The sequence below is a fragment of the Macaca mulatta genome, chromosome 3, assembly GCF_049350105.2.
Source record: "Macaca mulatta isolate MMU2019108-1 chromosome 3, T2T-MMU8v2.0, whole genome shotgun sequence".
Taxonomy (NCBI): Eukaryota; Metazoa; Chordata; class Mammalia; order Primates; family Cercopithecidae; genus Macaca; species Macaca mulatta.
Window position 1 is genome coordinate 95,453,190 of NC_133408.1, and position 26,411 is coordinate 95,479,600.

Genomic DNA, 26,411 nt, shown 5'->3' on the forward strand with positions numbered 1-26,411 from the left:
GCCATTAGCTGCTGCTACAAACGTTTCGCTTTGTGAAGCAACGCTGAAGGCGCTCTTTTGGAACTCGGGGGGTTGCGGTGCAGCCACTGCATTGCAGCACAAAACGGAAGGCTTCACACGCCGGGGTTGCCGTCCGCACCCAGACGCCTCTCCTTTTTCCCCTAACCTCTCCCAACTGCGGGCCCTTTCGGGTGCTGCTCTGAGTTCTTCCTTAGCCTCGGAAAAAGCCGAAGCGGCGCCGGAGAGAGGAGGGCATGATCTGGAGAAGACGTGCTGCGGGAACAAAGCGACCCGCCCAACGCCTCAACTTTCTCCTGCCCCCGGGCTGGTATTGTTTAGTCCTACTCATTCCCACTCTCCGAGCCAGCCTGCAAAAATCTGTATTTCAGGGGAAATTCCAAGGGGTAAAACATCTCCTTCGGCAAAACAATTGGTGTTTTGCTGTCTATATTTCCTATCAATGAACTTGTCGGACCTCTCCATCCGCCAGTCTAAGCCCGAGGCCTCGGGTGCCGCGGCTCCTCGGAGCGCCCTTCTGCCGCGCACGCGCCCCTCTAGGGTTCTCCCGTGACCTTTCCCGGGAACCCCCTTCAATTACGCTTCCCGTCACCTCGCACCGCCCCCACCCTTCCTGCTCTTTCCGTTTCCTTTTTCGCGCCTGCGCGGCCCCAATTGTTTTGGCTTTCCGGTGGTATCCGGCAGAGGAAAAGGGCGGGGGCAGCTAGAGTAAGGGAGGGGCGGGGGACAGTCGCGAGGACCCGGGAAACTGCAAAACTGCCGCTAGTGCCGACAGGCGCGCGCGCGCGAGGCGGGAGGGCAGCGTGGCGAAGGCGGGCGCCGCAGGCGGGCCAACGGTCCGCTGCCCGCGCGTTCCCGGGCCGCGGGCGGGGGCGGGGCGGGCGGGGCGGGAGCGGCGGGCCCGGCGTCTCGCGGCCCCGGGCTGACGAGGCGGCGCGGGCGGGCGCCGCGGCTCCCGGGGGAGGAGTCTGGCGGTGGTCGGGCCCTGAGGAGCGTGCGGCGGCGCCCGCAGAGGACGCTGCTTTCCGCGTTGGACTGACCGAGCGAGGGAGGGTGCGAGGGGAAACCGGAAGGAAGAGGCGGCGGCGCCAACCTTTCTCGGCCGGAGGCGGAGGCGAGACCCCGGTCGAGGCCGCGGCAGGAGGGCCACGCCCCCGCCGCCGCGCCGGAGGGGCCCAGTGTGGACGGGGCCGCCGGCTGGACCGGATCTCACCCCTCAAGACCGAGGGACGCGGGTGAGCAGGCGACGCCAGCATCGGGCGAGCGGGGAGCCCGCGGCGACCCGTGGAGGGGCCGGGGAGGAGGGCTCTGGCGGGAGGGGGCTCGGCCCTTTGTGGCTCCGCTGGTGGGGGGCGGCGGCCGCGGCATCTTTCAAACCGGAGTCGCTTCCGTTGCGGGCGGGGGAGGGGCGCGGCCGACCGGCGCCGCCCTCCGCATCCCGCGGCGGCCCCAGGGCGGCGGGGCTCCGGGCCGGTCCGCGGGGAAGGGGCGGCCCGATCCGCAGCTCGCTGGGCGTTTCCGCCCCGGCACCGGGCGCCTCGGCGGCCGCGGGGCTCCCGGGCGGCGCCCTGGCCTCGGCTCGCGCCCGCCCTTACCGAAGTAGAGCTGTTTCTCTTAAAGACTCGCGACGTGTTCGCGACATGGTGGGCCGAAGGGGGACACCCCTTTCCTGTGTTTCCCCCCGGTACATCTGAGTACCAAGAGAGGTCTAGACGAACAGAGCTCCTATTGCGGGCTATATCGACTTAAAAAAGAAAGCAGAAACTGCCCTTTGAAACGGAAAATTGTGTACGTGTTTACTTTGTGAAATCTTTGACTTCCTTGAATTCGACCACCTCCCTCTCCCTACGAATTGAGAAACCGGGGAATAGAAAAATGTCTTAGTTTGATGTGGAGTAGTTATTTTGAGTTAACGTTTTTTTTTCCCCTGGGCTTAGCTATCTAAGAACTCTTTCTTCACCTGCCTCAAAAGGTAGAGGAGTGTCCGTTCCACGGGCTACCAGTGAAAACAGGAAAATAATTCAAAATACAAACGAACTTTAAGAAGGGATGTTTGTGTGAACTATTTTCTGTGTCAATTAGCCTCCTGAAGACGTTGGGGACCGGACTGGTCACGTGTTGTTTATACATGAATCTGTACGTCGGGCTCACTGAGCATTCAGGCATTCAGAAACGAAACCCTATCAACGCTGTGCACTGACCAAAAGGATATTTTCTTTTTATCGAGGCAACTAATTAACAGGGATTCCCCCGCTTCCCTCTGAGTTGTACATTTTTGCCGAATTTGAGTAGTATGGATCTTAGATCCCTTGTAATTGTGAATGACTTAGTTTGGTTAACCTTTGATAAGGACTTTTTTTCCCGACTGTTTTTTCTGACCTAAAGTAAATTGAAAAGCCAGTCGGTTGTTTTCCAATCTCGATGATGTGGAATTTTGCTATTCTTTTCATCTGGCTGATAACTAAGCTTACTTCTTCCCTTTGATCTTCTGTTGGCTTAGTGCTTATTGAAGCCCTTTTAGGTTGGGGCCTGGAATCCTCAAGAGGTTGTCTTCTGTCAGTAACTCTGGAGTGCTGTGGCCTTTCTGTTGAGCATGCTCTGTAGTCCACACGTTTCCACATAGTGCTGTTTTCTTTGCACAGTTTTGTAGGAAGACTTCATGAGTGCTATAACTCTACTCCCTTTTTTGTTCCCATAAGAAGCATTATAAAATCTGTTAACTTATGTTATTCACAGGGCATGTAAGGAGATGGGAGGGAATAGAGGTATCAGTACATATGTCCATGCTCCTCCATAGATTTTCTTCTGGTTGGTAGAAATGTCGAGCTTTTCATTCCTAAACATTGAACATTAAATGTGCAAGGTAAATTCCTAGAAACTTGAATGCAGTCTTAAAAGCCAAATGATACATTGGTTTTTCCAAAGATGTTACACATTTAAAAAAGAGTCCCCCTTCCCTTCCCCTCTTCTCTTTGCCCACTTTCCTAAGGCCAGGAAAAAGGATTGGTTCTGGTGTCGTAAAATATGAGTGAAAATTTTGAAGTTGTTAGCTTAATGTTTTCAGTTTTGTAGAGTTTCAATAGACCAAGTGATACTTAAATAACTTAGTATTAGAAATGACAGGTTGATCTCAAGTAATTTTTTTTTTTTTTTTTTTTTTTTTGAGATGGAATCTCGCTCTGTTGACCAGGCTGGAGTGCAGTGTCATGATCTCGACTCACTGCAACCTCCGCCTCCGGGGTTCAAGCGATTCTCCTGCCTCAGCCTCCTTAGTAGCTGGGATTGCAGGTGTGTGCCACCAGGCCCGGCTAATTTTTGTATGTTTAGTAGAGACAAGATTTCACTATGTTGGTCAGGCTGGTCTCGAACTCCTGACCTTGTGATCCGCCCACCTCTGCCTCCCAAAGTGCTGGGATTACAGGCGTGAGCCACCGCTTCTGGCCCATCTAAAGTAAGTTTTTTTTTTTTTTTTTTTCAATGAGACGGAGTGTCCTCTGTCGCTCAGGCTGCCCTGGCTGGAGTGCGGTGGCGCGATCTTGGCTCACTGCAAGCTCCGCCTCCCAGGTTCACCCCATTCTCCTGCCTCAGCCTCCTGAGTAGTCCACACCCGGCTAATTTTTGTATTTTTAGTAGAGACGGGGTTTCACCGAGTTAGCCAGGATGGTCTTGATCTCCTGACTTCGTGATCCGCCCGCCCGGGCCTCCCAAAGTGCTGAGATTACAGGCGTGAGCCATCACGCTGGCCACCTTTCCCCAGCTTTCTTAAGTCACTGTGCAGAGCTGAGAGGAAAAAGGAAAAGTGATATCCAAAATAAAAGGACATACTATACTCATAATTATTGTATCACAGGTGGCATTGCCTTTATGTTCTTGTTTAATTTTTTAGAAGTGAAATAACTTATTAATCATAATATAGTACAGCTTATACTTGTGACCTGAATTTACTTAGAGTGCTGAGCATAATTAACCTGATGGAGCCATGTCATCTCTCAGTGTGATTGGAAAGAGAACACAGAGGAAGAGACCTAAGCTCTGAATGTGACTAGAGTAAGTGAGGCTATGCTGAAAAAAAAAATTTGTTTTTTTGAGACTGAGTCTCGCTCTGTCCACCAGCCTGGAGTGCAGTGGCGCGATCTCGGCTCACTGCGAGTATGCTGAAATTTTTAAAACTTGATAGATTCTTCAAAAGGCCAGGTTTTTGGTTTTTTTTGGTTTGTTTTTTAATTGATGCCTGTCACAACTCCAAGAAAATTCTGTTTGTATAGCAGTTGACAATCTAAAGACCAAATGGTCTTTTCCAGACATTTCTCAACTGTCATGGTTGTTTTGATAACTTGAAAGCATACTGTTTCTAGCGCCGATCTCTTGTCCTTCCTAAGGAGAAAACTATCTCATTGAAATAAAGAAAGGCTTGTTTTATGACTGGTGCCTTCCTGGACTCTGATTTAGTTTTTTACACTGACATCAGCCTTCTCAAGATTAGTCTTTTTTAAGCGCTAGTTTGTTTCATTATTTGTACCATCAAAATATAATGTGTGAGAAAAGGAAAAAAGAAAAAAAAATCTTATTTTAGAACACTGAATTCAGATTTCAAATGTCAAATGTTTGCAAAAAAGCCCCAATATTCTCTAAGAACATTGGATTTCTCTTATGTAAAATACCATTTAGACAGAATAAAAAGAGAGTGCTGAGACCTTGAAATTGGAATCTTTTTTTTTTTTTTTTTTTTGAGACGGAGTCTCGCTCTGTCACCCAGGCTGGAGTGCAGTGGCCGGATCTCAGCTCACTGCAAGCTCCGCCTCCCGGGTTTACGCCATTCTCCTGCCTCAGCCTCCGAGTAGCTGGGACTACAGGCGCCCACCACCTCGCCTGGCTAGTTTTTTGTATTTTTTAGTAGAGAGGGGGGTTTCACCGTGTTAGCCAGGATGGTCTCGATCTCCTGACCTCGTGATCCACCCGCCTTGGCCTCCCAAAGTGCTGGGATTACAGGCTTGAGCCACCGCGCCTGGCTGAAATTGGAATCTTTAGACTGGTGTAGGTGGGGAATCCAGGAGTTGGGAAAGTGCTACAAAAGCTTCACCAGTGGGTGGGTTAATACAAATAATTTCGAATATTTATGTAGTAGTGCTATGTATCAGATACTGAACCAAGTATGAAATGTAACCCTAAAACAATTCATTGAGAGTTCTACTTTTAACCCCATTTTATAGATGAGCAAACTGAGGCATAGAGAATAAATAACTTACAAAGGGCCGCAGAACTATTAAGTTGCAGAACTGGAGCTTTAACCCAAGTAGTTTGGGTTTGTACTCAATTTTTTTTTTTTTCAACAGTTGACCTCCATGGAGAATGCCTTGGATCTTTTCCAAAAAACATTTTTAATCTTCTCTGTTAACATTTGTAGCATTGGGAGATGCAGCAATCCCTAAGTTAGTAATATACAGTTTGAATGTGCTTCCTACAGGTGAATTATTTATAGCCGCACTGCCGTTCCTGGGGGGAGACCTATCCTTCATTCCTACTATATAATTTATTTTATTTTTTAGTTGGCAAATAATAATTGTATGTATTTGTGGGCTACAATGTGATGTTTCAATCTATGTACACATTGAGGAATGATGAAATCAGGCTGTTAACATCTATCACCTCATCTACTTTTTTGTGGTGAGAACATTTAGAATCTTTAGCAGTTTTGAAATATGTGATATATTATTGTTAACTGCGATGATCACCATGCTGTGTAATAGATCACTAAAACTCCTGTCCAGTGGAAACTTTGTACCTACTACTGTACTTACTGTAGCAGGCCTTGCTAGCAGCGTCTTTCCCATCTTTTCATCCACAGCTCAGTTAATTGCTGATTGGTCTCTTTATCACGTTCAATAGTTCTTTAATCCTTTATTCGTTCCTCGATCTCTATATTCTGCCTGGTTAACATTGGAAAAGTTTGCTTTGCTTCTATTTGTGTTTCCAGGCTACTCAGTGGGAGGATGCTACAAAGTACACACCTCTAGGAATGAATACTTGGTTTCAAAGTGAAATTAGACATCTATCATTCCCCCCCCACCACCTCACCTCAAAAAACCAAAACACTGCCATCAACCTCTGATACTTTAAAGTATTTGGGATTTTTAAAAATTTCAACATTTCATACCTTTCATCTTGGTTCCTTATCCTTTAATATTAATAATCAGAATCTGTAAAACAAATTCACTGTCACTGTTATCTCTTTATGAGTATTAAAGTAGTATTTGCTTTGTGTAAATTTTCTTTGCTGATACACTTTCAGTCATATTTTGCTGCTTACAGTGAAGAGTTAAACCTCTTTTTAATACTGTTATTTTATAGGAAAGTTAAGTGAGGAATTCAGAAAACCAACTTAAATTTGTTGAATAGAAACACAGTTGTCTCTTGGTTTCAGTGGAATATTAGTTCTTAGATCCCTTTGGGGTATGAAGATCGAAGGACACTCAGGTCTCTGATATAAAATGCCGTAGTATTTTCAATATCCTCCCAATACTTTAAGTCATCTCTAAAAATAATTTACTGTGGGAAGAGTTTCAGATTTTTAAGTAGAATTGTATATGTTACTATCGATTGCTGACCTAATCCTGACAATCATTTAGTAACAATGTTTCATAACTTTTATGTGGTGGAATTCACTCAGTAGAACCTTGGAGACTTGGACGTCTTAGAGAAAATGTATTAGAAGCATTTGTTTTCAATCAGTTTATAAATTTTTGACCTCTGTAGGAAGTCCTCGGATTTAAAAATAAGTAGGACTTTGTCCCCTAATAATTCGTAGAAGTCAGTGGGTAGAGGCCGGACATGGTGGCTCCTGCCTATAATCCCAGCACTTTGGGAGGCTGAGGCAGGCAGACCGCCTGAGGTGAAGAGTTTGAGACCAGCTTGGCCAATGTGATGAAACCCCATCTCTAAAACATGAAAAATTAGCCGGTCATGGTGGTGCATGCCTGTAATCCCAGCTATTTAGGAGGCTGAGGCAGGAGAATTGCTTGAACCTGTGAGATGGAGGTGGAGGAACCTAGATCACGCCATTGCACTCCAGCCTGGATGACGGAGCAAGACTCCGTCTCAAAAAAAAAAAAAAAAAAAATACGTGTAGACAGTGGAGGAGAGGATTTCATCCTGTGTATAACATTTTAACCTTATCTTTGCCATTCTGTGCGATCAAGCAAATCAGTCAAAAACACTGAATTGAGCCCAGGACTTAAGGAATAAGAATATGTACACTTTTTATGTCAAAGTATATTGCACTTTATTAAATAGATTCTGAATTTTATGCATGACTGATTTAATTCCTATGCTGGTTAGCATTTTTTACTATGGAATATATTCTAATGATTAGTGTTAGAATATAGGACTTTCTTATTAATCTGGAAGCACCTGATACCAGGAATTGTGGCATGTAACAGGGATTTCCCAAAGTAATCTAAGTGTTTTTGAATAGCCGTTTCTCATTATGGATTTTTATTTGACATTATCTTGGGGAGAGATGTTGGTTTCTTTTTTTTTTTTAACCTTAATTAAAGGGTACTCACACTAGTAAGAACATGTTTCAGAAGTTCCGTGGAATTAGCAGGAATTGGGGAAAGCAGTTGTGTGACTAGGTAAAAGATGTTAGAATACTTTGGTTGAGAAGAAAAGTGGAATCTATGCAGATTATATTAATTATATTTAATTCATTATTCAAGAATTTAAAGTTTGTGCTTTTCCTTGTTTTTGTGATCTGAAGAGAAACATGCTTCTTGCAGAAACAACTTGAGGTATGTATTTTAGTCACTGATTAAATATTTCATCAACTAAATATTTCATCAAGAAGCAGTGTAAGGCCAGGTGCTGTGGTTCACGCCTGTAATCCTGGCACTTTGGGAGGCTGAGGCAGGTGGATCGCTTGAACGTAGGAGTTCAAAACCAGCCTGGGCAACATAGTGCGATCCTGTCTCTTAAAAAAAAAATCAAAGTGTGTGTGTCTGTGTGTGTGTATATATATATATGTATATATATATAAATAGAAATTTTTTAAAATAAAGCAGAGGTTGGTAAATGTGGCCTGTAACCTATTCTTGTAAATAAAGTTTTATTGAAATAACATTGTTTCCATATTGTCTTTGGCTGCTTTCAGGCTGCAGCAAGAGTTAAATCTTTGGGATAGAGACCTTATGGCTCCCAAAGCCTAAAATATTTTGTCTTTGTTATGAGAAGAGAGAGTAGTGTACCTTTTGAAGTTTTATTACTATTACTATTTTTTTTTTATGTTTTTGAGACAGAGTCTTTTGTTGCCCAGGCTGGAGTACAGTGGTGCAATCTCGGCTCACTGCAACCTCCCCTTCCCGGGTTCAAGCGATTCTCCTGCCTCAGCCTCCTGAGTAGCAGGGATTACAGGCACGCACCATCACACCAGGCTAATTTTTGTATTTTTAGTAGAGATGGTGTTTCACCATGTTGGCCAGGATGGTCTCAAACTCCTGACCTCAGGTGATCTGCCCACCTCAGCCTCCCAAAGTGCTGGGATTACAGGCAGGAGCCGCTGTGCCCAACCCTTTTTTTTTTTTTTTTTTTTTAATTTTAGAGGCAGAGTCTAGCTATCGCCCAGGCTGGAGTGCAGTGGCATGATCATAGCTCACTGCAGCCTTGAACTCCTGGCCTCAAGGTACCCTCTCGCCTTGGCCTCCCAAAATGCTGGGAGTACAGGCATGAGCCACCACACCTGGCCAAAAGTTTATTTTGTAAAAACCAGGTAATCATTGCGTATATTAATAAAATCCAGAAGGTTTAAATAGGTCTTCAATAAGTTTTTCCTTTCTCCTGTGTGATCCACTGTAGTAGGGCTGAGCACCAGATACCTTTGCTCATTTTATCTGTACTACAATTTTTCTTATGGTGAAGAGTAAAATTTCTTGCACTCATGTCTCTATTAAAAGTTTGGAAGTAAAATATCAAGATAGCTACATTTCAAGAAAAATGTTTCTTACACCCAGCTTGCCTCACTCATTTGCTTGCTTCTTGGCTTTTGAGTTTGTCTAGAATAGCTGGTTTTTAAAACACCATGTTTTTGAATGACAGCTGTAGTTTTGGCTGTGATCTGTAGTAAGAGTTTTAAAAGCCCTTGGTGTTTTGGAGCTTTAGTGTTTGGCTTCTCTCAATCCGAGTATGTAAAGTACGATGATTGGCACTTAGTATTCAGTAAACTTTTGTGGAATTAAATTTAAGTAGCCATTCATTCAGCAAAGAAAATTAAGTCAGCAGTTTGCTTGATGCCTGAGAATTAATCTGGGGAAGCTAGCTTCCACAGATAACAGGGTTTGTGACGTTTTGATGCTGATTTTAGATATAGAATGATACACAAAATATAATTATTGAAAAGAGAAAATGTAAAATATGTCCCATCGGTTGGTAATATGGTACATGCTGAAATGCTTCAGAGGATTTAGGGTATTGGTTTCAAGGTTTGTTTTTAGGAGGGAAGGAGTCTTTTACAGAAAATGTTTGTGTTGTGGGCATTTGAAGATTGTTGGTTGATCATCCTAAACTTTGCACATTTTCACATTTTTATTTTTGTAAGACAGAGTCTTGCTGTGTTGCCCAGGCTGGAATGCAGTGGTGTGATCTCAGCTCACTGCAACCTCCTCCTCCCGGGTTCAGGTGATTCTCAGCCTGAAGCAGCCTCAGCCTCCAGAGTAGCTAGTATTACGGGCATGTGCCACTGGCTAATTTTTGTAGTTTTAGTAGAGACAGGATTTTGCTATGTTGGTCAGGCTGGTCTTGAACTCCAGACCTCAGGCCTCAAGTGATCTGCCCTCCTCGGCCTCCCAAAGTGCTGGGATTACAGGCGTGAGTCACAACACCTGGCCAAGCTTTCACATTTTTAGTTAATACCTTTTGAAGTCTATACTCCCAGAGGGGTGAGCTACTTAATTTTATTTATTATTTTTTGTTTTGTTTTGTTTTTGAGACAGAGTCTCGCTCTGTCACTCAAGCTGGAGTGCAGTGGCGTAATCTCAGCTTACTGCAACCTCTGTCTGCCAGGTTCAAGTGATTCCCTGTCCTCAGCTTCCTGGGTAGCTGGAATTACAGCATGTGCCACCAGGTCCAGCTAATTTTTTTGTGTTTTTAGTAGAGATGGGGTTTCACCATGTTGACCAGGCTGTTCTCGAACTCCTAACGTCAAGTGATCCACCAACCTCAACCTCTCAAAGTGCTGGGATTCCAGGCATGAGCCACCACTCCAGGCCTTAAATTTATTTTTAATTGCACTTATTTACTTAGTGTCATATCTGAATGACTTTCTTTTTCTGCCTATTTTAAAGTAACTTTTATGTAGACTACCTCTCCAGGAAGAAAACGTATCCTGGATCACAAAAGAAGAGTGGGAAATAGGGGAATCTAATAAGGCTGTGTTAATGAGTATAATGACTTTGTAATTTTTTAGAAGCAGACTTCATTTGTTTTAATACAGTTTCATGGATACGATAAAAAATCAAATCTAGCAAAACCCAGTCATAAATGAGGCGTTCCCAAAATCACTGCAGAAAATCATCTTATTATATAGTTAATGAAATGACCAGAGTGAGCCTGTACAGGTAGCCTGCAGGAAATTCTGGGGTCTAGTGACATGATTTAAATCTGTCTTGGCCCTGGCCACCAGTTGCTGTTACCTTGTTTAAACATGGATGGGGACAATTTTGAGTCCAGCTACTGGGATTAGGACTTTTACTTTATTAATGCATATATTTTTGTAAAATATATTTCTAGAAGTAGGATTAATATATTAGATTGGTATTAAGCATTTCCAGTGTCATACTATATTTTCTATGATACTTGCAATTCTAAAATTCAAAAAACTCTGAAAAATCAAGTTGTTAAAACAAAACAAAAAAAACTTCGCTGGTAAAACCTGACCTGAAGTAACATGAGGCTATATATAGTCTTTATTTTTCACACCATTCATAGTTCCCTCAGCAAAGATAATATGTTTGATTATCCATTGCTACCTGAGACTTCTTGAGAGGGTTTTATAATATAGGGTACATGTGTCACAATACCTGTATAAAATCTGGAGAAGTCTAAATTGTGGAACGTGTCTTGTGTCAAGAGTTTTGAATAAGGAATTGTGGGTATGTATCAGCTTACTCCTCTGTGTAAGAATGCTTGTTTTTCCACACCCTCAACAACACTATGCCTTGTTGCATTATTAATGTGTGGAAATAGCCAGTGATTTTAAGTATTATTTGCCTTAGAGATTATAATAGTAGAACTCAGATTTATAGTGTAACATGCAGTTCTGGAAGAGCAAAGTTATTACCTTAAATGACCCAGAGTCTCACTCTGCCTTTGCACCTGTTTTAGTTACTTTCACAGTTAACTTGGTTGGAAACTTGACTGTATATCAAGTTAGCAGTTACTGTAATAGTATAGTTTGTCAGGAAGTATATGTGATATTCTCTTTGACATAATGGATGGTATTTTGTGAGAAAAAATATTAGTGATTCTAATGATGGAGTCATTTCTCATTATGGTAACCAAGGGTCATCTTAAGAGTTGGTGAAAAAAGAGGTGGTAGTTTTTATAGTTAGCATATTAGTAGCATTCTATTTGGGATTTTCCTCTTTTCCTGATTTGTAATTCCTTTGCCATGTGTTGTGAATACTGAGTTCCAAATAAATTTTTATTCAGCTGGAATTTTTTTTTTTTTGATGAATGGTATGCAGTATGACTAAAGCTTAAATTTGAAATACCATATTTATCTTTATCATATCTAATTTCTTTCTTCTTTTTTTTTTTTTTTTTTGAGACGGAGTCTTGCTGTGTCGCCCCAGTTGGAGTGCAGTGGTGCGATCTTGGCACACTGCAATCTCCACCTCCTGGATTCAAGCAATTCCCCTGCCTCAACCTCCCGAGTAGCTGGGATTACAGGCATGCACTACCACAGCCAGCTAATTTTTGTATTTTTAATAGAGATGGAATTTCACCATGTTGGTCAGGATGGTCTCGAACTCCTGACCTTGTGATCCTCCTACCTCAGTCTACCAAAGTGCTGGGATTACGGGTGTGAGCCACCGTGCCCGGCCAGTCATATCTAGTTTCTTATGTGTACTTGGGTTTATGGGCGTTTTATAATAGATTTAATATTTTCATAAGAATCATGAAAAACTTGGCCTTCTTTAAATATCTTAGCAACTTTTGTGTATTCTTCCAGATAAATCCCTTGAATATAGGATTTAGATTGGATTTGAATTAAACTTACATATTAATTTGGAGAACATTCATATTTGTGTAATACGGAGTATTCTGGGTAGAAACATATATCCATTACATTTTATGTGTTTTTTTTTTAAGTAAAATTATATGTTCTTATTCGTAAAGATTCCTAGGAAAGAACCACTCTTCAAAGAGACAGATTACATATACTTCTCTTACTGAATTGAATGGCAAATTTGAGAATAAACAGTTTGAATCTATTTACCGTATAGTTTAAATTAAATATGAAGACTTTGTGAACGTATTTAAAATATATTCAGAGAATGAGAAATCTCTATGTAAGAGAACAGAGTTTTTTAAAAAATATTTTTTCTTATATATTATGATTATTTGTTGCTACCAAATAAGAGATCTGGCTTTGGTAATTTATCTATTTTGAAAGAGCTTTAAAAATGTGTACTTATTCATGTATTCGTTATTTTCTGTGACAGTTATATTTTGTATAGAAGGCAAAAGTTAACTTGAAATTACAACTGGTAATTTTCTTCTGTTTTTTAATTTTAAATATAGACTAAGGATCTTCATTTTTGTCATGTTTCGCTTTTATGGTAATATCTAAAGTTGAACTTCAAATAAACATGATTTCTATTTAAGGCTGCCATTTTAAACGTTATATTCTAAAACTGTACTGGCCTAGATACTACAACTTAACTTTCTTTCTTTTTAGTGACTCCACAGGATCCACTGAACATAGGATGTTGCCACAAAATCTACCTCGTGTATTTTTCTCTTTCACTCATGAGCTGCGCAATTGCAGATTTGAGCACAACGTCTGCAGACTGTGTTGAAAAACTCTGAAGAACCTAATTAATACAGGATGACCTAGGAGTGATTCTAAGTCTGTAACAAGATATTACTCATTAGTGAAATGTGTCAGTCTTGGTACTGAATGCTGCAGATAACAGCAAGTGGTTTCTCCTTTATTTCTCAAGTATTCACTTGACCTTCCATTAGTAAGACGGACTTTTTAAATCTGTTCCTGGAGATATTAATGGAATACAGTCATGTCCACTCAAGACGAGAGGCAGATCAATACTGAATATGCTGTGTCCTTGTTGGAACAGTTGAAACTGTTTTATGAACAGCAGTTGTTTACTGACATAGTGTTAATTGTTGAGGGCACTGAATTCCCTTGTCATAAGATGGTTCTTGCAACATGTAGCTCTTATTTCAGGTAAGTACTTTTAATGTTTTAAATGGAAATTCTTTGAAATGTTATTTAATTTTTTAAGAAGCCACATCTCAATTTTTGTTTTTAAGTTTTGCTTAAGTTTTCTGTTCAGATGATGTAGTACTTGGCAAATCTCATTCTTGCGTGTGTAAGGGACACATGAAAGAAGTTTTATAAAGGTTTGAATACAAGAAATGTGTTAAGGTAAAGTTTTAACGTTGGGAAGGCAGAAAAGTTTAGAATATTCTTTTTCCATTAAAAGAGAAAGAAAAATGGGAAAATTTATACTTTGAGGTTTTAAAATGCTACCTTTAGAAAACAGTGATCCCTGTTTTTAAACTGACAAGTTATCATAGGCTCAAATAGTAATTTTTAGAGAGTAAAAATTGGTGCTGTTAGATACGTTAAGACTTTTCTTTTCTTTTTTTTTTTTTTTTTTTTTTTGAGACGGAGTCTTGCTCTGTCGCCCAGGCTGGAGTGCAGTGGCCGGATCTCGGCTCACTGCAAGCTCTGCCTCCCGGGTTTACGCCATTCTCCTGCCTCAGCCTCCCGAGTAGCTGGGACTACAGGCGCCCGCCACCTCGCCCGGCTAGTTTTTTTTTTGTACTTTTTAGTAGAGACGGGGTTTCACCGTGTTCGACAGGATGGTCTCGATCTCCTGACCTCGTGATCCGCCTGTCTCGGCCTCCCAAAGTGCTGGGATTACAGGCTTGAGCCACTGCGCCCGGCCTCGTTAAGACTTTTCTTTACGAAATGTATTTTTTCTCACTCTTTGCTATTACCATTTGTCATATTTCTTTATACTAACTAGACTCTTTGCCAGATTTAAATATTTAATAACTAGTAACATTGTTGGTATTCTCTGTGCCTCTGAATGTAGAAGTGAATTTAGTTACTCTTTGCTAATACAGATACATAAAGCTTAACTTTACATTTTTATGATCTTCTGCATCTTTGTTGTACGTTTCCCGAGCAGAATAGAAGCCAAAGCATAGAAATTGCTTAATTTGTTCTTTGCTTTTAGGTAATTTTGACTTAATATTTGAAAGGGACAGAAAGAATAAAGGTGAATTAAATGTGGACCAGTATATTTCTACTACAAATATTAACAGCCATAAGCAGCAATCATTAGTGAGTTTGGTCCTGCTGTTTTTTTTTTTTTTTTTTTTTGAGACGATCTTGCTCTGTCGTCCAGGCTGGAGTGCAGTGCAGTGGCGCGATCTCAGCTCACTGCAACCTCTGCCTCTTGGGTTCAAGTGATTCTCCTGCCTTAGCCTCCCAAGTAGCTGGGATTACAGGCGCGCACCACCACATCCGACTAATTTTTGTAATTTTAGTAGAGATGGGGTTTCACCATGTTTGTCAGGCTGGTCTCAAACTCCTGATCTCGTGATCTGCCCGCCTTGGCCTCCCAAAGTGCTGGGATTACAGGCGTGAGCCACTCCGCACCGCCTGTTCTACTGTTCTTTAATGGCAGTTGTAGACAGGACAGATTTCATTTGAACTTTGAGGGCTGACTTACTTTATATGAAGATATAGAAACTTCACATTCCCTAACACATCCCATGACGATTTCAAAAGCTAAGGCTCAATACCAGTTGTTGCCTTTGCTGTGCCTACAATCTTTTTTTTTTTTTTTTTTAAAGACAGAGTCTGTCACCCAGGCTGGAGTGCAGTGGTGCTATCTCGACTCACTGCAACCTCTGCCTCCCAGGTTCAAGCGATTCTTGTGCCTCAGCCTCCCAAGTAGCTGGGATTACGGGCACACACCACCATGCCTAGCTAATTTTTTGGTGTGTTTTCAGTAGAGACAGGGTTTCACTATGTTGGCCATGCTGGTCTCAAACTCCTGACCCCAAGTGATCCACCCGCCTCGGTCTCCCAAAGCGCTGGGATTACAGGCGTGAGGTACTGTACCTGGCCAAGTCTGGGAAATTTCTTAACCAACCAGTCCCCCACAGATACCAAGGGATAACTGTATATTATCCCTAAAACAAATCAGATATTTATTAAATAAATAAAATAGTTCAATATGTGTTTGGGATTAAAGCCACCCATCATTAAAATCTTGTGCCTGGGACAGTTTCATATCCACATGATATTTCCCAAGTGTTCTTCAACTAGATTCCGCTCCCAGAATTGCAGATTTCAAGATCTTTACATGTAATGCTCCTACACATCTTTAATGTTAGAGATTTTGCCTTCTGAACTAAATACATTCTTCCTTTGTAGTTTGAGTTACCAGTTCTGTCTGTCCCACCAAGAATTAGTAGGTACCCCTGAATAATAGTTTTAATATTTTTTGGTAACATGTATAGTTCATTATAGACCCAAAATGAGAGAATTGCTTGAGAATTACTCAGCACTTCTTCTGTTGTGGTACTTCAGCCTGTTTCAGTATTATGAAATTACGTATTTGCTGTTTCTGGTTGGGCGTGGTGGCTCACACCTGTAATCCCAGTGCTTTGGGAGGCCGAGGTGGGTGGATCACGAGGTCAGGAGATTGAAACCATCCTGACTAACATGGTGAAACCCCGTCTCTACTAAAAATACAAAAAATTAGCCAGGCATGGTGGCAGGCGCCTGTAATCCCAGCTACTTGGGATGCTGAGGTGGGAGAATCGCTTGAACCTGGGAGTTGGGTGTTGCAGTAAACCGAGATACCACCACTGCACTCCAGCCTGGGCGACAGGGTGAGACTCCGTCTTAAAAAAAGAAAAGGAAAAAGAAAATCACCAGATCCTGTTGGCTCTTTATAGTGGGTTTTGTTTGTTTGTTTCTTTTTGAGACAGAGTTTCACTTTGGTCACCCAGGCTGGAGTGCAGTGGGTCGATCTTGGCTCACTGCAACCTCTGCCTCCCGGGTTCAAGTGATTCTCCTGCCTCAGCCTCCTGAGTAGCTGGGATTACAGGCACCTGCCACCACATGCAGCTAATTTTTGTATTTTTTAGTGGTGGAGATGGGGTTTCACCATGTTGGCCAGGCTGGTCTCAAACTCCTGGCCTCAGATGATCCGCCCACCTTGGCCTCCCAAAATGCTGGGATTACAAGTGTGAGCCACCAAGCGCCGGCTATAGTGGTTTTTGTATTCATTTCTGCCAGTGTAACTCAGTTTCTTACCTCTTAGGTATATTATTGTCATAGCCTCATGGCCAGTTTTCCTGTCTCTAGCTTTTAGCTCTGAATAGCCTGTCAGCTTAGAGTATTCATCCTACATTTATCACTTAGATTTTGTCGTGCTAAATTCAGACTTGAAACCCTTTGGTTTTCCCCACTATCTACAAGGAAAAGCTCAGACTCTCTTGTCTCATTTAAAGGCCCTCTGTGATCTAACTGCCCTCCATTTTTCCCATTCATTTTCTGGTTTCCTGCATAAGCCCTTATGTTCAAGCTATGCCCCTTGAACAATCGCTTCTTATGTTCTACCCCGTTTTATCCATTTTGAATGGCTTCTTCATCTCTGTCCTTGAGGGGCCAAATTAGTGACTGTTGTGACACTCACTGTTGACCGCTACATGCAGAGGCTTTTCTCCCCTGTTTTCATCTCTTACCTATATATGGGCATTCTACTTTGTATTCTTCATCATGCCAGTTGCCTTTCCATCATGATTTCCTGTATATAATAGATTTTTAGGAAAGTGTCCTGCATATTTTTAGATAATAGTTTGAGTAAATGAATTTTTAACAGCTTTATTGAGATGTAATTTGCATACCACAAAATCTACCCATTTTAAGTTTATAATTAAATGAATTTTAGTATATTTACAGAGTTATATAACCATTTCCACAATGTAAATTTAGAGCTTTTTCATCACTTTGTGTCTATTTATAGTCACAAACCCCATTCTTACAGTTCTAAGGAACTAGTAATCTACCTTCTGTCTCTCTATATTTTCTTTTTTTGGATGTTTTATATAAATGGACTCATACACTATATGGTTTTTCTATGTGGCTTCTTTCACTGAGCATAATGTTTTCAGATTCATTTATGTTAAAGTATATATTAATACTTAGTTTCCTTTTATTACTGAATATTATTTCATGGTATGAATATAAGGAGTAAATAGAATTTTGAGATTTTCACTCAAAATGGCATGATGGAATAGTCTGGTATATCTTTGGGACTGGATTTTATTCGTATCTGTCTCCCTAAAAATTTCATTGGCTAGGCACAGTGGCTCATGCCTGTAATCCGAGCACTTTGGGAGGCTGAGGTAGGAAGATTGCTTGAGCTCAGGAGTTGGAGACCAGCCTGGGCAACATAGGGAGGCCTCGTCTCTACTAAAAATAAAAAAAAAAAATAGCTGGGAGTGGTGATGCATGCCTGTAGTCCCAGCTACTTGGGAGACTGAGGAGAATCGCTTGAGCCCAGAAGGTCGAGGCTGCGGTGAGCCATGATCGCACCACTGCACTCCAGCCTGGGGGACAGAGCAAGACCCTGTCTCAAAAAACAAAAAAAAGGTTCACTTATAAGTAAATATCCTAAATGAACACCTCTTGTTGTCTAATTGTTCTTTTCAGCTCTACATTTGTTTTACACAAAACCCTTACAACTTTATTTTCTCCATCTCCCCTGTAGGGCCATGTTTATGAGTGGACTAAGTGAAAGCAAACAAACCCATGTACACCTGAGGAATGTGGATGCTGCCACCTTACAGATAATAATAACTTACGCATACACGGGTAACTTGGCAATGAATGACAGTACTGTAGAACAGCTTTATGAAACAGCTTGCTTCCTACAGGTAAGCATATAGATACTTTTTGAGACGGAGTCTCTCTCTGTTGCCCAGGCTGGAGTGCAGTGGCGCGATCTCAGCTCACTGTAACCTCCACCTCCCAGGTTCAAGCTATTCTCCTGCCTCAGCCTCCTGAGTAGCTGGGATTACAGGCGCTAATTTTTGTATATTTAGTACGGGATTTCACCATGTTGGTCGGGCTGGTCTTGAACTCCTGATCTGGTGATCCACCCATCTTGGCCTTCCAAAGTGCTGAGATTACAGGTGTGAGCCACTGTGCTCAGCCTACAGGTAAGCATTTTTTTCCTCAGTTACATACATGAGTTGTGGCTTACTGGTTTATTATGTGGTTTATTTTGTGAGGAAACATTGTTAAACCTTATTTATGTTTTCGAGACGGGGTCTCGTTTGGTCACCCAGGCTGGAGTGCACTGGCAGTCATGGTTCACTGAAGCCTTGAACTCATGGGCTCAGGTGATCCTCCTGCTTCAGCCTCCTGAGTAGCTGGGATGACTAAAGGTGCGCACCACCATGCCCAGCTAGTATTTTTATTTACTTTATTTATTTATTTATTTATTTTTATTTATTTGAGACGGAGTCTCACTCTGTCGCCCAGGCTGGAGTCTAGTGGCGCGATCTCGGCTCAAATGCAAGCTCCGCTTCTGGGTTCATGCCATTCTCCTATCTCAGCCTCTCGAGTAGCTGGGAGTACAGGCGCCCATCACCATGCCTGGCTAATTTTTTATTTATTTATTTTAATTAATTAATTTATTTATTTTTAATTTTTTTAACTAATATTTTTAGTAGAGACGGAGTTTCACCGTGTTAGCCAGAATGGTCTCAATCTCCTGACCTCGTAATCTGCCTGCCTTGGCCTCCCAAAGTGCTGGGATTACAGGCGTGAGCCTCTGCACCCGGCCAATATTTGTATTTTTTATAGAGACAGGATCTCACTGTGTTGCCCAGGCTGGTCTCAGAAATCCCAGGCTCAAGCAATTCTCCTGCATTGACCTCTCAAAGCCCTGGGATTACAGACCTGAACAACCATGCCTGGGCCAGTAATGTCCTTTATGTATGTAACTTCTTTATTAACGTATTTTAGAAGGTAAAAGGTTTTTTTTTTTAATAAAATGTGTAAGCGAAAAACGATAGGATTTGATTACCCAGTAAACTAAGTAGTTTTGTGATGGGAATGTAAATCTGTTAATAAAAGAGATAGGTGAAAATTTTATACTGGTTTTGTGTGTTTTACTGCCTAACATACCTGAGAATTTTGATTTCATGTTAAAGTAATTTGTTTTTGAGACGGAGTTTCACTCTTGTCCAGGCTGGAGTGCAATGGCACAATCTTTGGTTCACTACAACCTCTGTCTCCTGGGTTCAAGTGATTCTCCTGCCTCAGCCTCCCGAGTAGCTGGGATTACACCATTCCCGGCTAATTTTTGTATTTTTAGTAGAGTCGGGGTTTCGCCATGTTGGCCAGGCTGGTCTGGAACTCCTGTCCTCAAATGATCCACCCGCCTTGGCCTCCCAAAGTGCTGGGATTGCAGGCATGAGCCACCACCACCCCCAGCCAAATTAAAGTAATTTTTAACAGTGTTTATTAAATTTAAGTGTTGCGATTTTTTTTTTTCTTAGAGCTTAGATGTACTAATTTTTCATGATACTATTTTTCACAGAAAACTTGGAAATTATGATAAATATTTATAATGGCTATGTGACCATATTGAGCAATTAAGGAGAAGTATTTAAACAAAACAAGTGATGGGTGATATATTTATGGATGACAAACTGTTTTACACTTTATTTCCCCATCATGTTCTCTTTTTAAATTTTAAGAGGAATATAAGTTTTTTCTTCATTTCATCTCCTGTTTTGGAATACCGTTGTATTTCACAAAGCTTCTTCAAAGGGAGAACCTTTAGACCAAAGGTTAAATTTGGAGAGCACTGTTCATGATATTTGTTAAGTACTTAATAAATATGCACTGAATGAATATGCATGACACTGGTTGAATGCCAACACCTGGGTGTAATTCTGGAAACCAGAACTCAGTTCACGCTTTATGTAGTTTCCTTCCTTTTTAGTCTTCCATAGGTTGATTAAAACCTTTATCCAAAATGGTTGGGACCAGAAATCCAGTTCAGCCAGTTTCAGATTTCAGATTTTTTCAGATTTTAGGATATTTGCAGCATTATATTTACTAGTTCAGCATCCCTAATCTAAAAATCTAGACTCTGAAATACTCCAGTGAGTATTTCCTTTGAGTGTCATGTCAGTACTCAGGGTATTTCAGATTTTGGAGCATTTTGTATTTTGAATTTTTGAATTAGGGATACTCAACTTTTACTTCTTTTTTGTGTGTGTGACAGGGTCTTGCTCTGTTGTCCAGGCTGCAGCACAGTGGTGAGATCACAGCTCACTGCAGCCTCGATCTCCTGGGCTCAAGTTGTCCCCAGCCTCAGCCTCCTGAGTAGCTGGGTCTATAGACGTGCATCACCACACTTGGCTAATTTTTTAATTTTTTTGTAGAGACAAGGTCGTCTTATGTTGCTCAGGCTAGTCTCAAACTCCTGAGCTCAGGCGGTTCTCTCACCTGGGCCTCCCAAAGTGCTAGGATTACAGGTGTGAGTTACAACACATGACCAACTTTTACTCCTTATTACCACTAACCTTATTGTTAGTGTCCTACTCTACCCACAACTCTGGGGAAATTGAGGCTGGGGTAGCTTGCTGTTGCGCTAGTAATTCCAAACTTGAAAGGGAGAAATGTTTACTGTAAGCACTGTCTTTATATAGCTTGCGAGTTGTCATTACTTTTTATTTTTAGAGACGTGTCTTGTTCTGTTGCCCAGGCTGGAGTGCAGTGGCATGGTCATAGCTCACTGCAATCTTGAATTGCTGGGCTCAATAAATCCTCCTTCCTATAATCCCAAAGTGCTGGGATCATAGGCATGCACCAGCACACCCAGCTAATTCTTTATTGGTCCTTCTTTTAAAAGCAGGCATTTCTCGAATTCTTAAGGCATTAAGGAATTTTAAGAAAATCTAATCCCAGCATACTTTGTTACTGTAAATATTGACACTGCTCCTTATAGTTTTTTTCTGCCATTTTAATGAAAACCGTATACTACATCTGCTTGCTCAAATGCAAAACAGGACTCTGCCTCTTAGACTGTGTTTCCCTGGCAAGCCTGAGATGGGGCATTCTGTGACTACCAATGTGACTTTCACTATCAACCACATGAAGTGATCATGTGTTTCAGTACCAAATGCTGTACTAATACTTTACATATATTCTCATCTGATCCTTGCAGTGTTCATTTGAGGTAGATAACCGTTATTTCCCCATTTTATATAAGAGAAAATTGAACTTTAGAGATTTGAAACTTCTTTCCTAATAAGTAGTTTAATTGGCTAATTTAAGTTTTAAATCCAAGCAACCTTTTAAGCTTTAAATCCAAGCAACCTGACTTCTCAGTGTAAACAGTTTCTAGTTAATCACTATGATGCTGCATAAATATAGTAGGTAGCACACCTGATTCAACTGAGATCTACCTTCTTAAGAAAAAACAAATCTAGGAAGCTTACAGTGTCTAAGATGGGTCATTTAAATATAGGTAATTTATAACTGCACATAAGTCTATTTCATGTTGCTTTGATAACTTACCTCTCTAGATAAGAATGGCAAATAACTACTACTCATTGTGCATGATTTGCTGGTTTTATGTGACTGTCTCGTCCAAGTTGAGGAAACCAGAATCCAGTTACTCAACAACAATTTTCTGTATACTATGATTTGTTTACATTTTTTCGTATAGTTCTCTCAATTATATATGAAGTCTAGGAAAGTATGACTTATGTATGAATTTCCTTGCCTATTCTTTAAGGCTGTTTTGTTTTTTAAGAACCTGTTTATTGTTGTACTACTGGTTCCTAAATAGAACAGTTAAGTAGGCCACTGAGCAGGAAAAATTACTGCAAAATTATATAGTCTTCTGATTTTATTACTACCAGAAGACCTTATCTCTTAGCCCAGATGTGTGTATCTGAAAATAAAAATTACACTGTGGGCGTCTGATTAATATACTTAATGTCTTACATAAAAGTAAAATGTGTCTGTCCTGGCCCTATCAGCCTGTTTTTTTTCCTTCTCCTTCTAGGTAGAAGATGTGTTACAACGTTGTCGAGAATATTTAATTAAAAAAATAAATGCAGAGAATTGTGTACGATTGTTGAGTTTTGCTGATCTCTTCAGTTGTGAGGAATTAAAACAGAGTGCTAAAAGAATGGTGGAGCACAAGTTCACTGCTGTGTATCATCAGGACGCGTTCATGCAGCTGTCACATGACCTACTGATAGACATTCTCAGTAGTGACAATTTAAATGTAGAAAAGGAAGAAACCGTTCGAGAAGCTGCTATGCTGTGGCTAGAGTATAACACAGAATCACGATCCCAGTATTTGTCTTCTGTTCTTAGCCAAATCAGAATTGATGCACTTTCAGAAGTAACACAGAGAGCTTGGTTTCAAGGTCTGCCACCCAATGATAAGTCAGTGGTGGTTCAAGGTCTGTATAAGTCCATGCCCAAGTTTTTCAAACCAAGACTTGGGATGACTAAAGAGGAAATGATGATTTTCATTGAAGCATCTTCAGAAAATCCTTGTAGTCTTTACTCTTCTGTCTGTTACAGCCCCCAAGCAGAAAAAGTTTACAAGCTATGTAGCCCGCCAGCTGATTTGCATAAAGTTGGGACTGTTGTAACACCTGATAATGATATCTACATAGCAGGGGGTCAAGTTCCTCTGAAAAACACAAAAACAAATCACAGTAAAACAAGCAAACTTCAGACTGCCTTCAGAACTGTGAATTGCTTTTATTGGTTTGATGCACAGCAAAATACCTGGTTTCCAAAGACCCCAATGCTTTTTGTCCGCATAAAGCCATCTTTGGTTTGCTGTGAAGGCTATATCTATGCAATTGGAGGAGATAGCGTAGGTGGAGAACTTAATCGGAGGACCGTAGAAAGATACGACACTGAGAAAGATGAGTGGACGATGGTAAGCCCTTTACCTTGTGCTTGGCAATGGAGTGCAGCAGTCGTGGTTCATGACTGCATTTACGTGATGACACTGAACCTCATGTACTGTTATTTTCCAAGGTCTGACTCATGGGTAGAAATGGCCATGAGACAGACTAGTAGGTCCTTTGCTTCAGCTGCAGCTTTTGGTGATAAAATTTTCTATATTGGAGGGTTGCATATTGCTACCAATTCCGGCATAAGACTCCCCTCTGGCACCGTAGATGGGTCTTCAGTAACTGTGGAAATTTATGACGTGAATAAAAATGAGTGGAAAATGGCAGCCAACATCCCTGCTAAGAGGTACTCTGACCCCTGTGTTAGAGCTGTTGTGATCTCAAATTCTCTATGTGTGTTTATGCGAGAAACTCATTTAAATGAGCGAGCTAAATACGTCACCTACCAATATGACCTGGAACTTGACCGGTGGTCTCTGCGGCAGCATATATCTGAACGTGTACTGTGGGACTTGGGGAGAGATTTTCGATGCACTGTGGGGAAACTTTATCCATCCTGCCTTGAAGAGTCTCCATGGAAACCACCAACTTACCTTTTTTCAACGGATGGGACAGAAGAGTTTGAACTGGATGGAGAAATGGTCGCACTACCACCTGTATAGTTGGGAAGTTCAGGGAGTGCACGCCTGAGTTATGTGCTTTGTCATTTTCTTTGCTAAACAAAAGAGGCTATGAAAGAACTAAATATGACTACATAAAAATCTATCTTTGATAAATTTTATTTTTATGCCCTACTTAATATTTGCATCAGTATAATATATATCAGTGAGTCTTACAGAAAGATATGCTTCCATAATATGAAATAGATTATTCAATAATTGAGAAACTTTATGTGTAATCATGAGAGTATAAGAATCTGGATTATCTAACATTGTTAGCCCTGTGTATGTACAGTTCAAAAAGTTCATTTATAAAAGTAGTTTCCTGTTCTTAGTGTGGTATATCACAAATTGTGCTGAGGTTATTTTAGTATGTGTATTTCATTCCCGTGCTTCTGTTCTGAAGTCCTGGAATACAGTTTTCAGTGTAATTAATTCAACTGCACTTAACACTAATGTCCATGTTGGTATAGAAACGTCTAAATCCTATACTCTAGTTGAGGAAGATCTTCCATAATTTTATGGTATTACACAGGGAAAGCTATGACTGCAGGATCAGTCTAACTATACTATTAGGTGCATGTATTCTCTTTTCACTAACTTATACTTGTCTATCTAGAATACAGGTCTTCCGGTCAGCTGGTCATTTACCAGGTGTGGACTTACGTTGCTGGGCTTGCAGTAAGAATTGCCAGCCCCTCATTGTGCGGGTCTGCGTGGAGCTTTAATCAGTAAAAGCCTCCACTTTCTGTATTATGTTAACATTGGCTCATGCATATAACTACCTGCTGCTGATGTAGTTCTCCATCTTCAAGATTTAGAGTGGGTTAACCAGGTCATTACATCTTAATTTAATAACAAGCATTACTGTAGAGTGATTGTGTATAGATCTGTTAGCTGTCAGGGTGTGTTTTTTTTAACCTGTTGTGTGCGTGTGGGGGTTAGGATTAGTAAGGTGAACTGTTCAGGAATTCTCTGCACTAGCTGTGCAGAAGAGCAGATAACTAGCGCTGCTCTGGCATTAATCCCAGGAACCACTAGCAGTAGTGGGGCGCCGCCAATCTAACATGAGCACAGGTGCTTCATGACAAACATTACTAGCATGTTCAACTGCATCATGTTCTGGCACTGTATTTTGAATGACATTAATTTATTAAATAAATTGTATATATTCAATATCTATATTTCTTTCGTTATGGGAATGGTCTGCTTTTTAAATTTTGATTTTACTAGGTCAGCCTAGCTAGTTACAGGTGGTTTCTTCCAAATTTTGTTTGATAAAGATTGAGAGATATGCATAGGCTTTCCTTAGACTAGTGTCTTTCTACCCTGCTGGCATGTTAGAATCATCTGATTCTGATCACCATCTTTAGAAGCTTGAGATGATGCCTGAACCTCACCTCAAACAAAATGGTTTCTTCTTAGAGCACATAATTGATCGTGTTTATAGACTTGAACTGCCTCTCCACTGCCTACTGAATGAAGTCCAGATTCCTTACCACATTTAAGGCTCTCTCTAATTTGGCTTTAAATTATCTTTACAGCCCTATCTTGCATTGTTTTCCCATAAGCCTTATCTTCTGATTAGGCTTTTGCTATGCTTTTTTATGCTATTCATGCTGCTCAGAATGGTTTCTTTATCCCAGCTTTACTTGCAGCTGTCTCAAGAGCTATTTAAGGCAGTTTTTAAAGAATGGTTCCTGATAACCATGTCTTACCATGAAGTGAAAAGTATCCTTTCTCATGTTCTTAACTACCTTGTACCTAGATCTTATTAATTGTACTGATCATTCTATTGACTATTACTAGTTTTGGCCATGTGTGGTGGGTTATGCCTGTAATCCCAGCACTTTGGGAGGTCCAAGTGGGAGGATTGTTAGAGCCCGGGAGTTTCAGACCAGCCTGGGCAACATAGGGAGACCTTGTCTGTACCAAAAAAAAAATTGTCATGGTGGCGTGTAGTCCCAGCTACTAGGGAGGCTGTGGTGGGAGAATCACTTAACCCTGGAAGGTCAAGGCTGGAGTGAGCCTTCATTGTGCCACTGCACTCCGGCCTGGGTGACAGACTGAGACTCCATCTCTAAAAGATAAAATAAATGAATATTACTAGTCTTCATGCTTTTCTACAAAATGATCAGTGTTGATTTTCTTATTTACGGCTGCATGCCCCTGCAGTGTAGCACAGCACACTGTATAGTTGGTGATAAAACTGTTGAATTAAAGCAGATAAATTCAAAGTGCTTTGGAAAGTTTGAGAGTCAAACCCAATATGCCAGTTTTTAAATTCTCAGTAGTTCCATTAGTCACCTTTTAATTTACCTCTCCATCCAACTTAGATCTGTCATCTTCTGCCACTATCATAGCAATATCGTAAACTCCTTTGCCCTATTGCCTTTTATTATTTTTTTTTATTTTTTTGAGAAAACTCCTTTGCCCTATTGCCTTTTATTATTTTTATTTATTTATTTTTTTGAGACGGAGTCTCGCTCTGTCACCCAGGCTGGA

At 41.1% G+C, this 26,411-nt stretch overlaps 1 protein-coding gene across 2 annotated transcripts; it reads left to right on the forward strand.

Annotated features, from left to right (window-relative positions):
• Nucleotides 1-1,001: 1,001 nt before the first annotated feature.
• Nucleotides 1,002-25,082, forward strand: KBTBD2 (kelch repeat and BTB domain containing 2). Of its 2 annotated transcripts, none has more exon segments than NM_001257464.1 (4): nucleotides 1,002-1,253; nucleotides 12,968-13,474; nucleotides 18,051-18,216; nucleotides 22,374-25,050. In NM_001257464.1, coding segments are annotated over 3 exon segments (1,872 nt in total). In that variant the 5' UTR covers nucleotides 1,002-1,253; nucleotides 12,968-13,304; the 3' UTR covers nucleotides 23,910-25,050.
• Nucleotides 25,083-26,411: the final 1,329 nt, after the last annotated feature.

Bases quoted from the DNA above. Each gene is read 5' to 3' on its own strand.
- KBTBD2 (XM_077995087.1), top strand. From the start codon at position 13,305: ATGTCCACTCAAGACGAGAGGCAGATCAATACTGAATATGCTGTGTCC. The intron at 13,475-18,050 runs GTAAGTACTTTT...TCTCCCCTGTAG, and splicing joins ACATGTAGCTCTTATTTCAG to GGCCATGTTTATGAGTGGAC. The intron at 18,217-22,373 runs GTAAGCATATAG...TTCTCCTTCTAG, and splicing joins AAACAGCTTGCTTCCTACAG to GTAGAAGATGTGTTACAACG.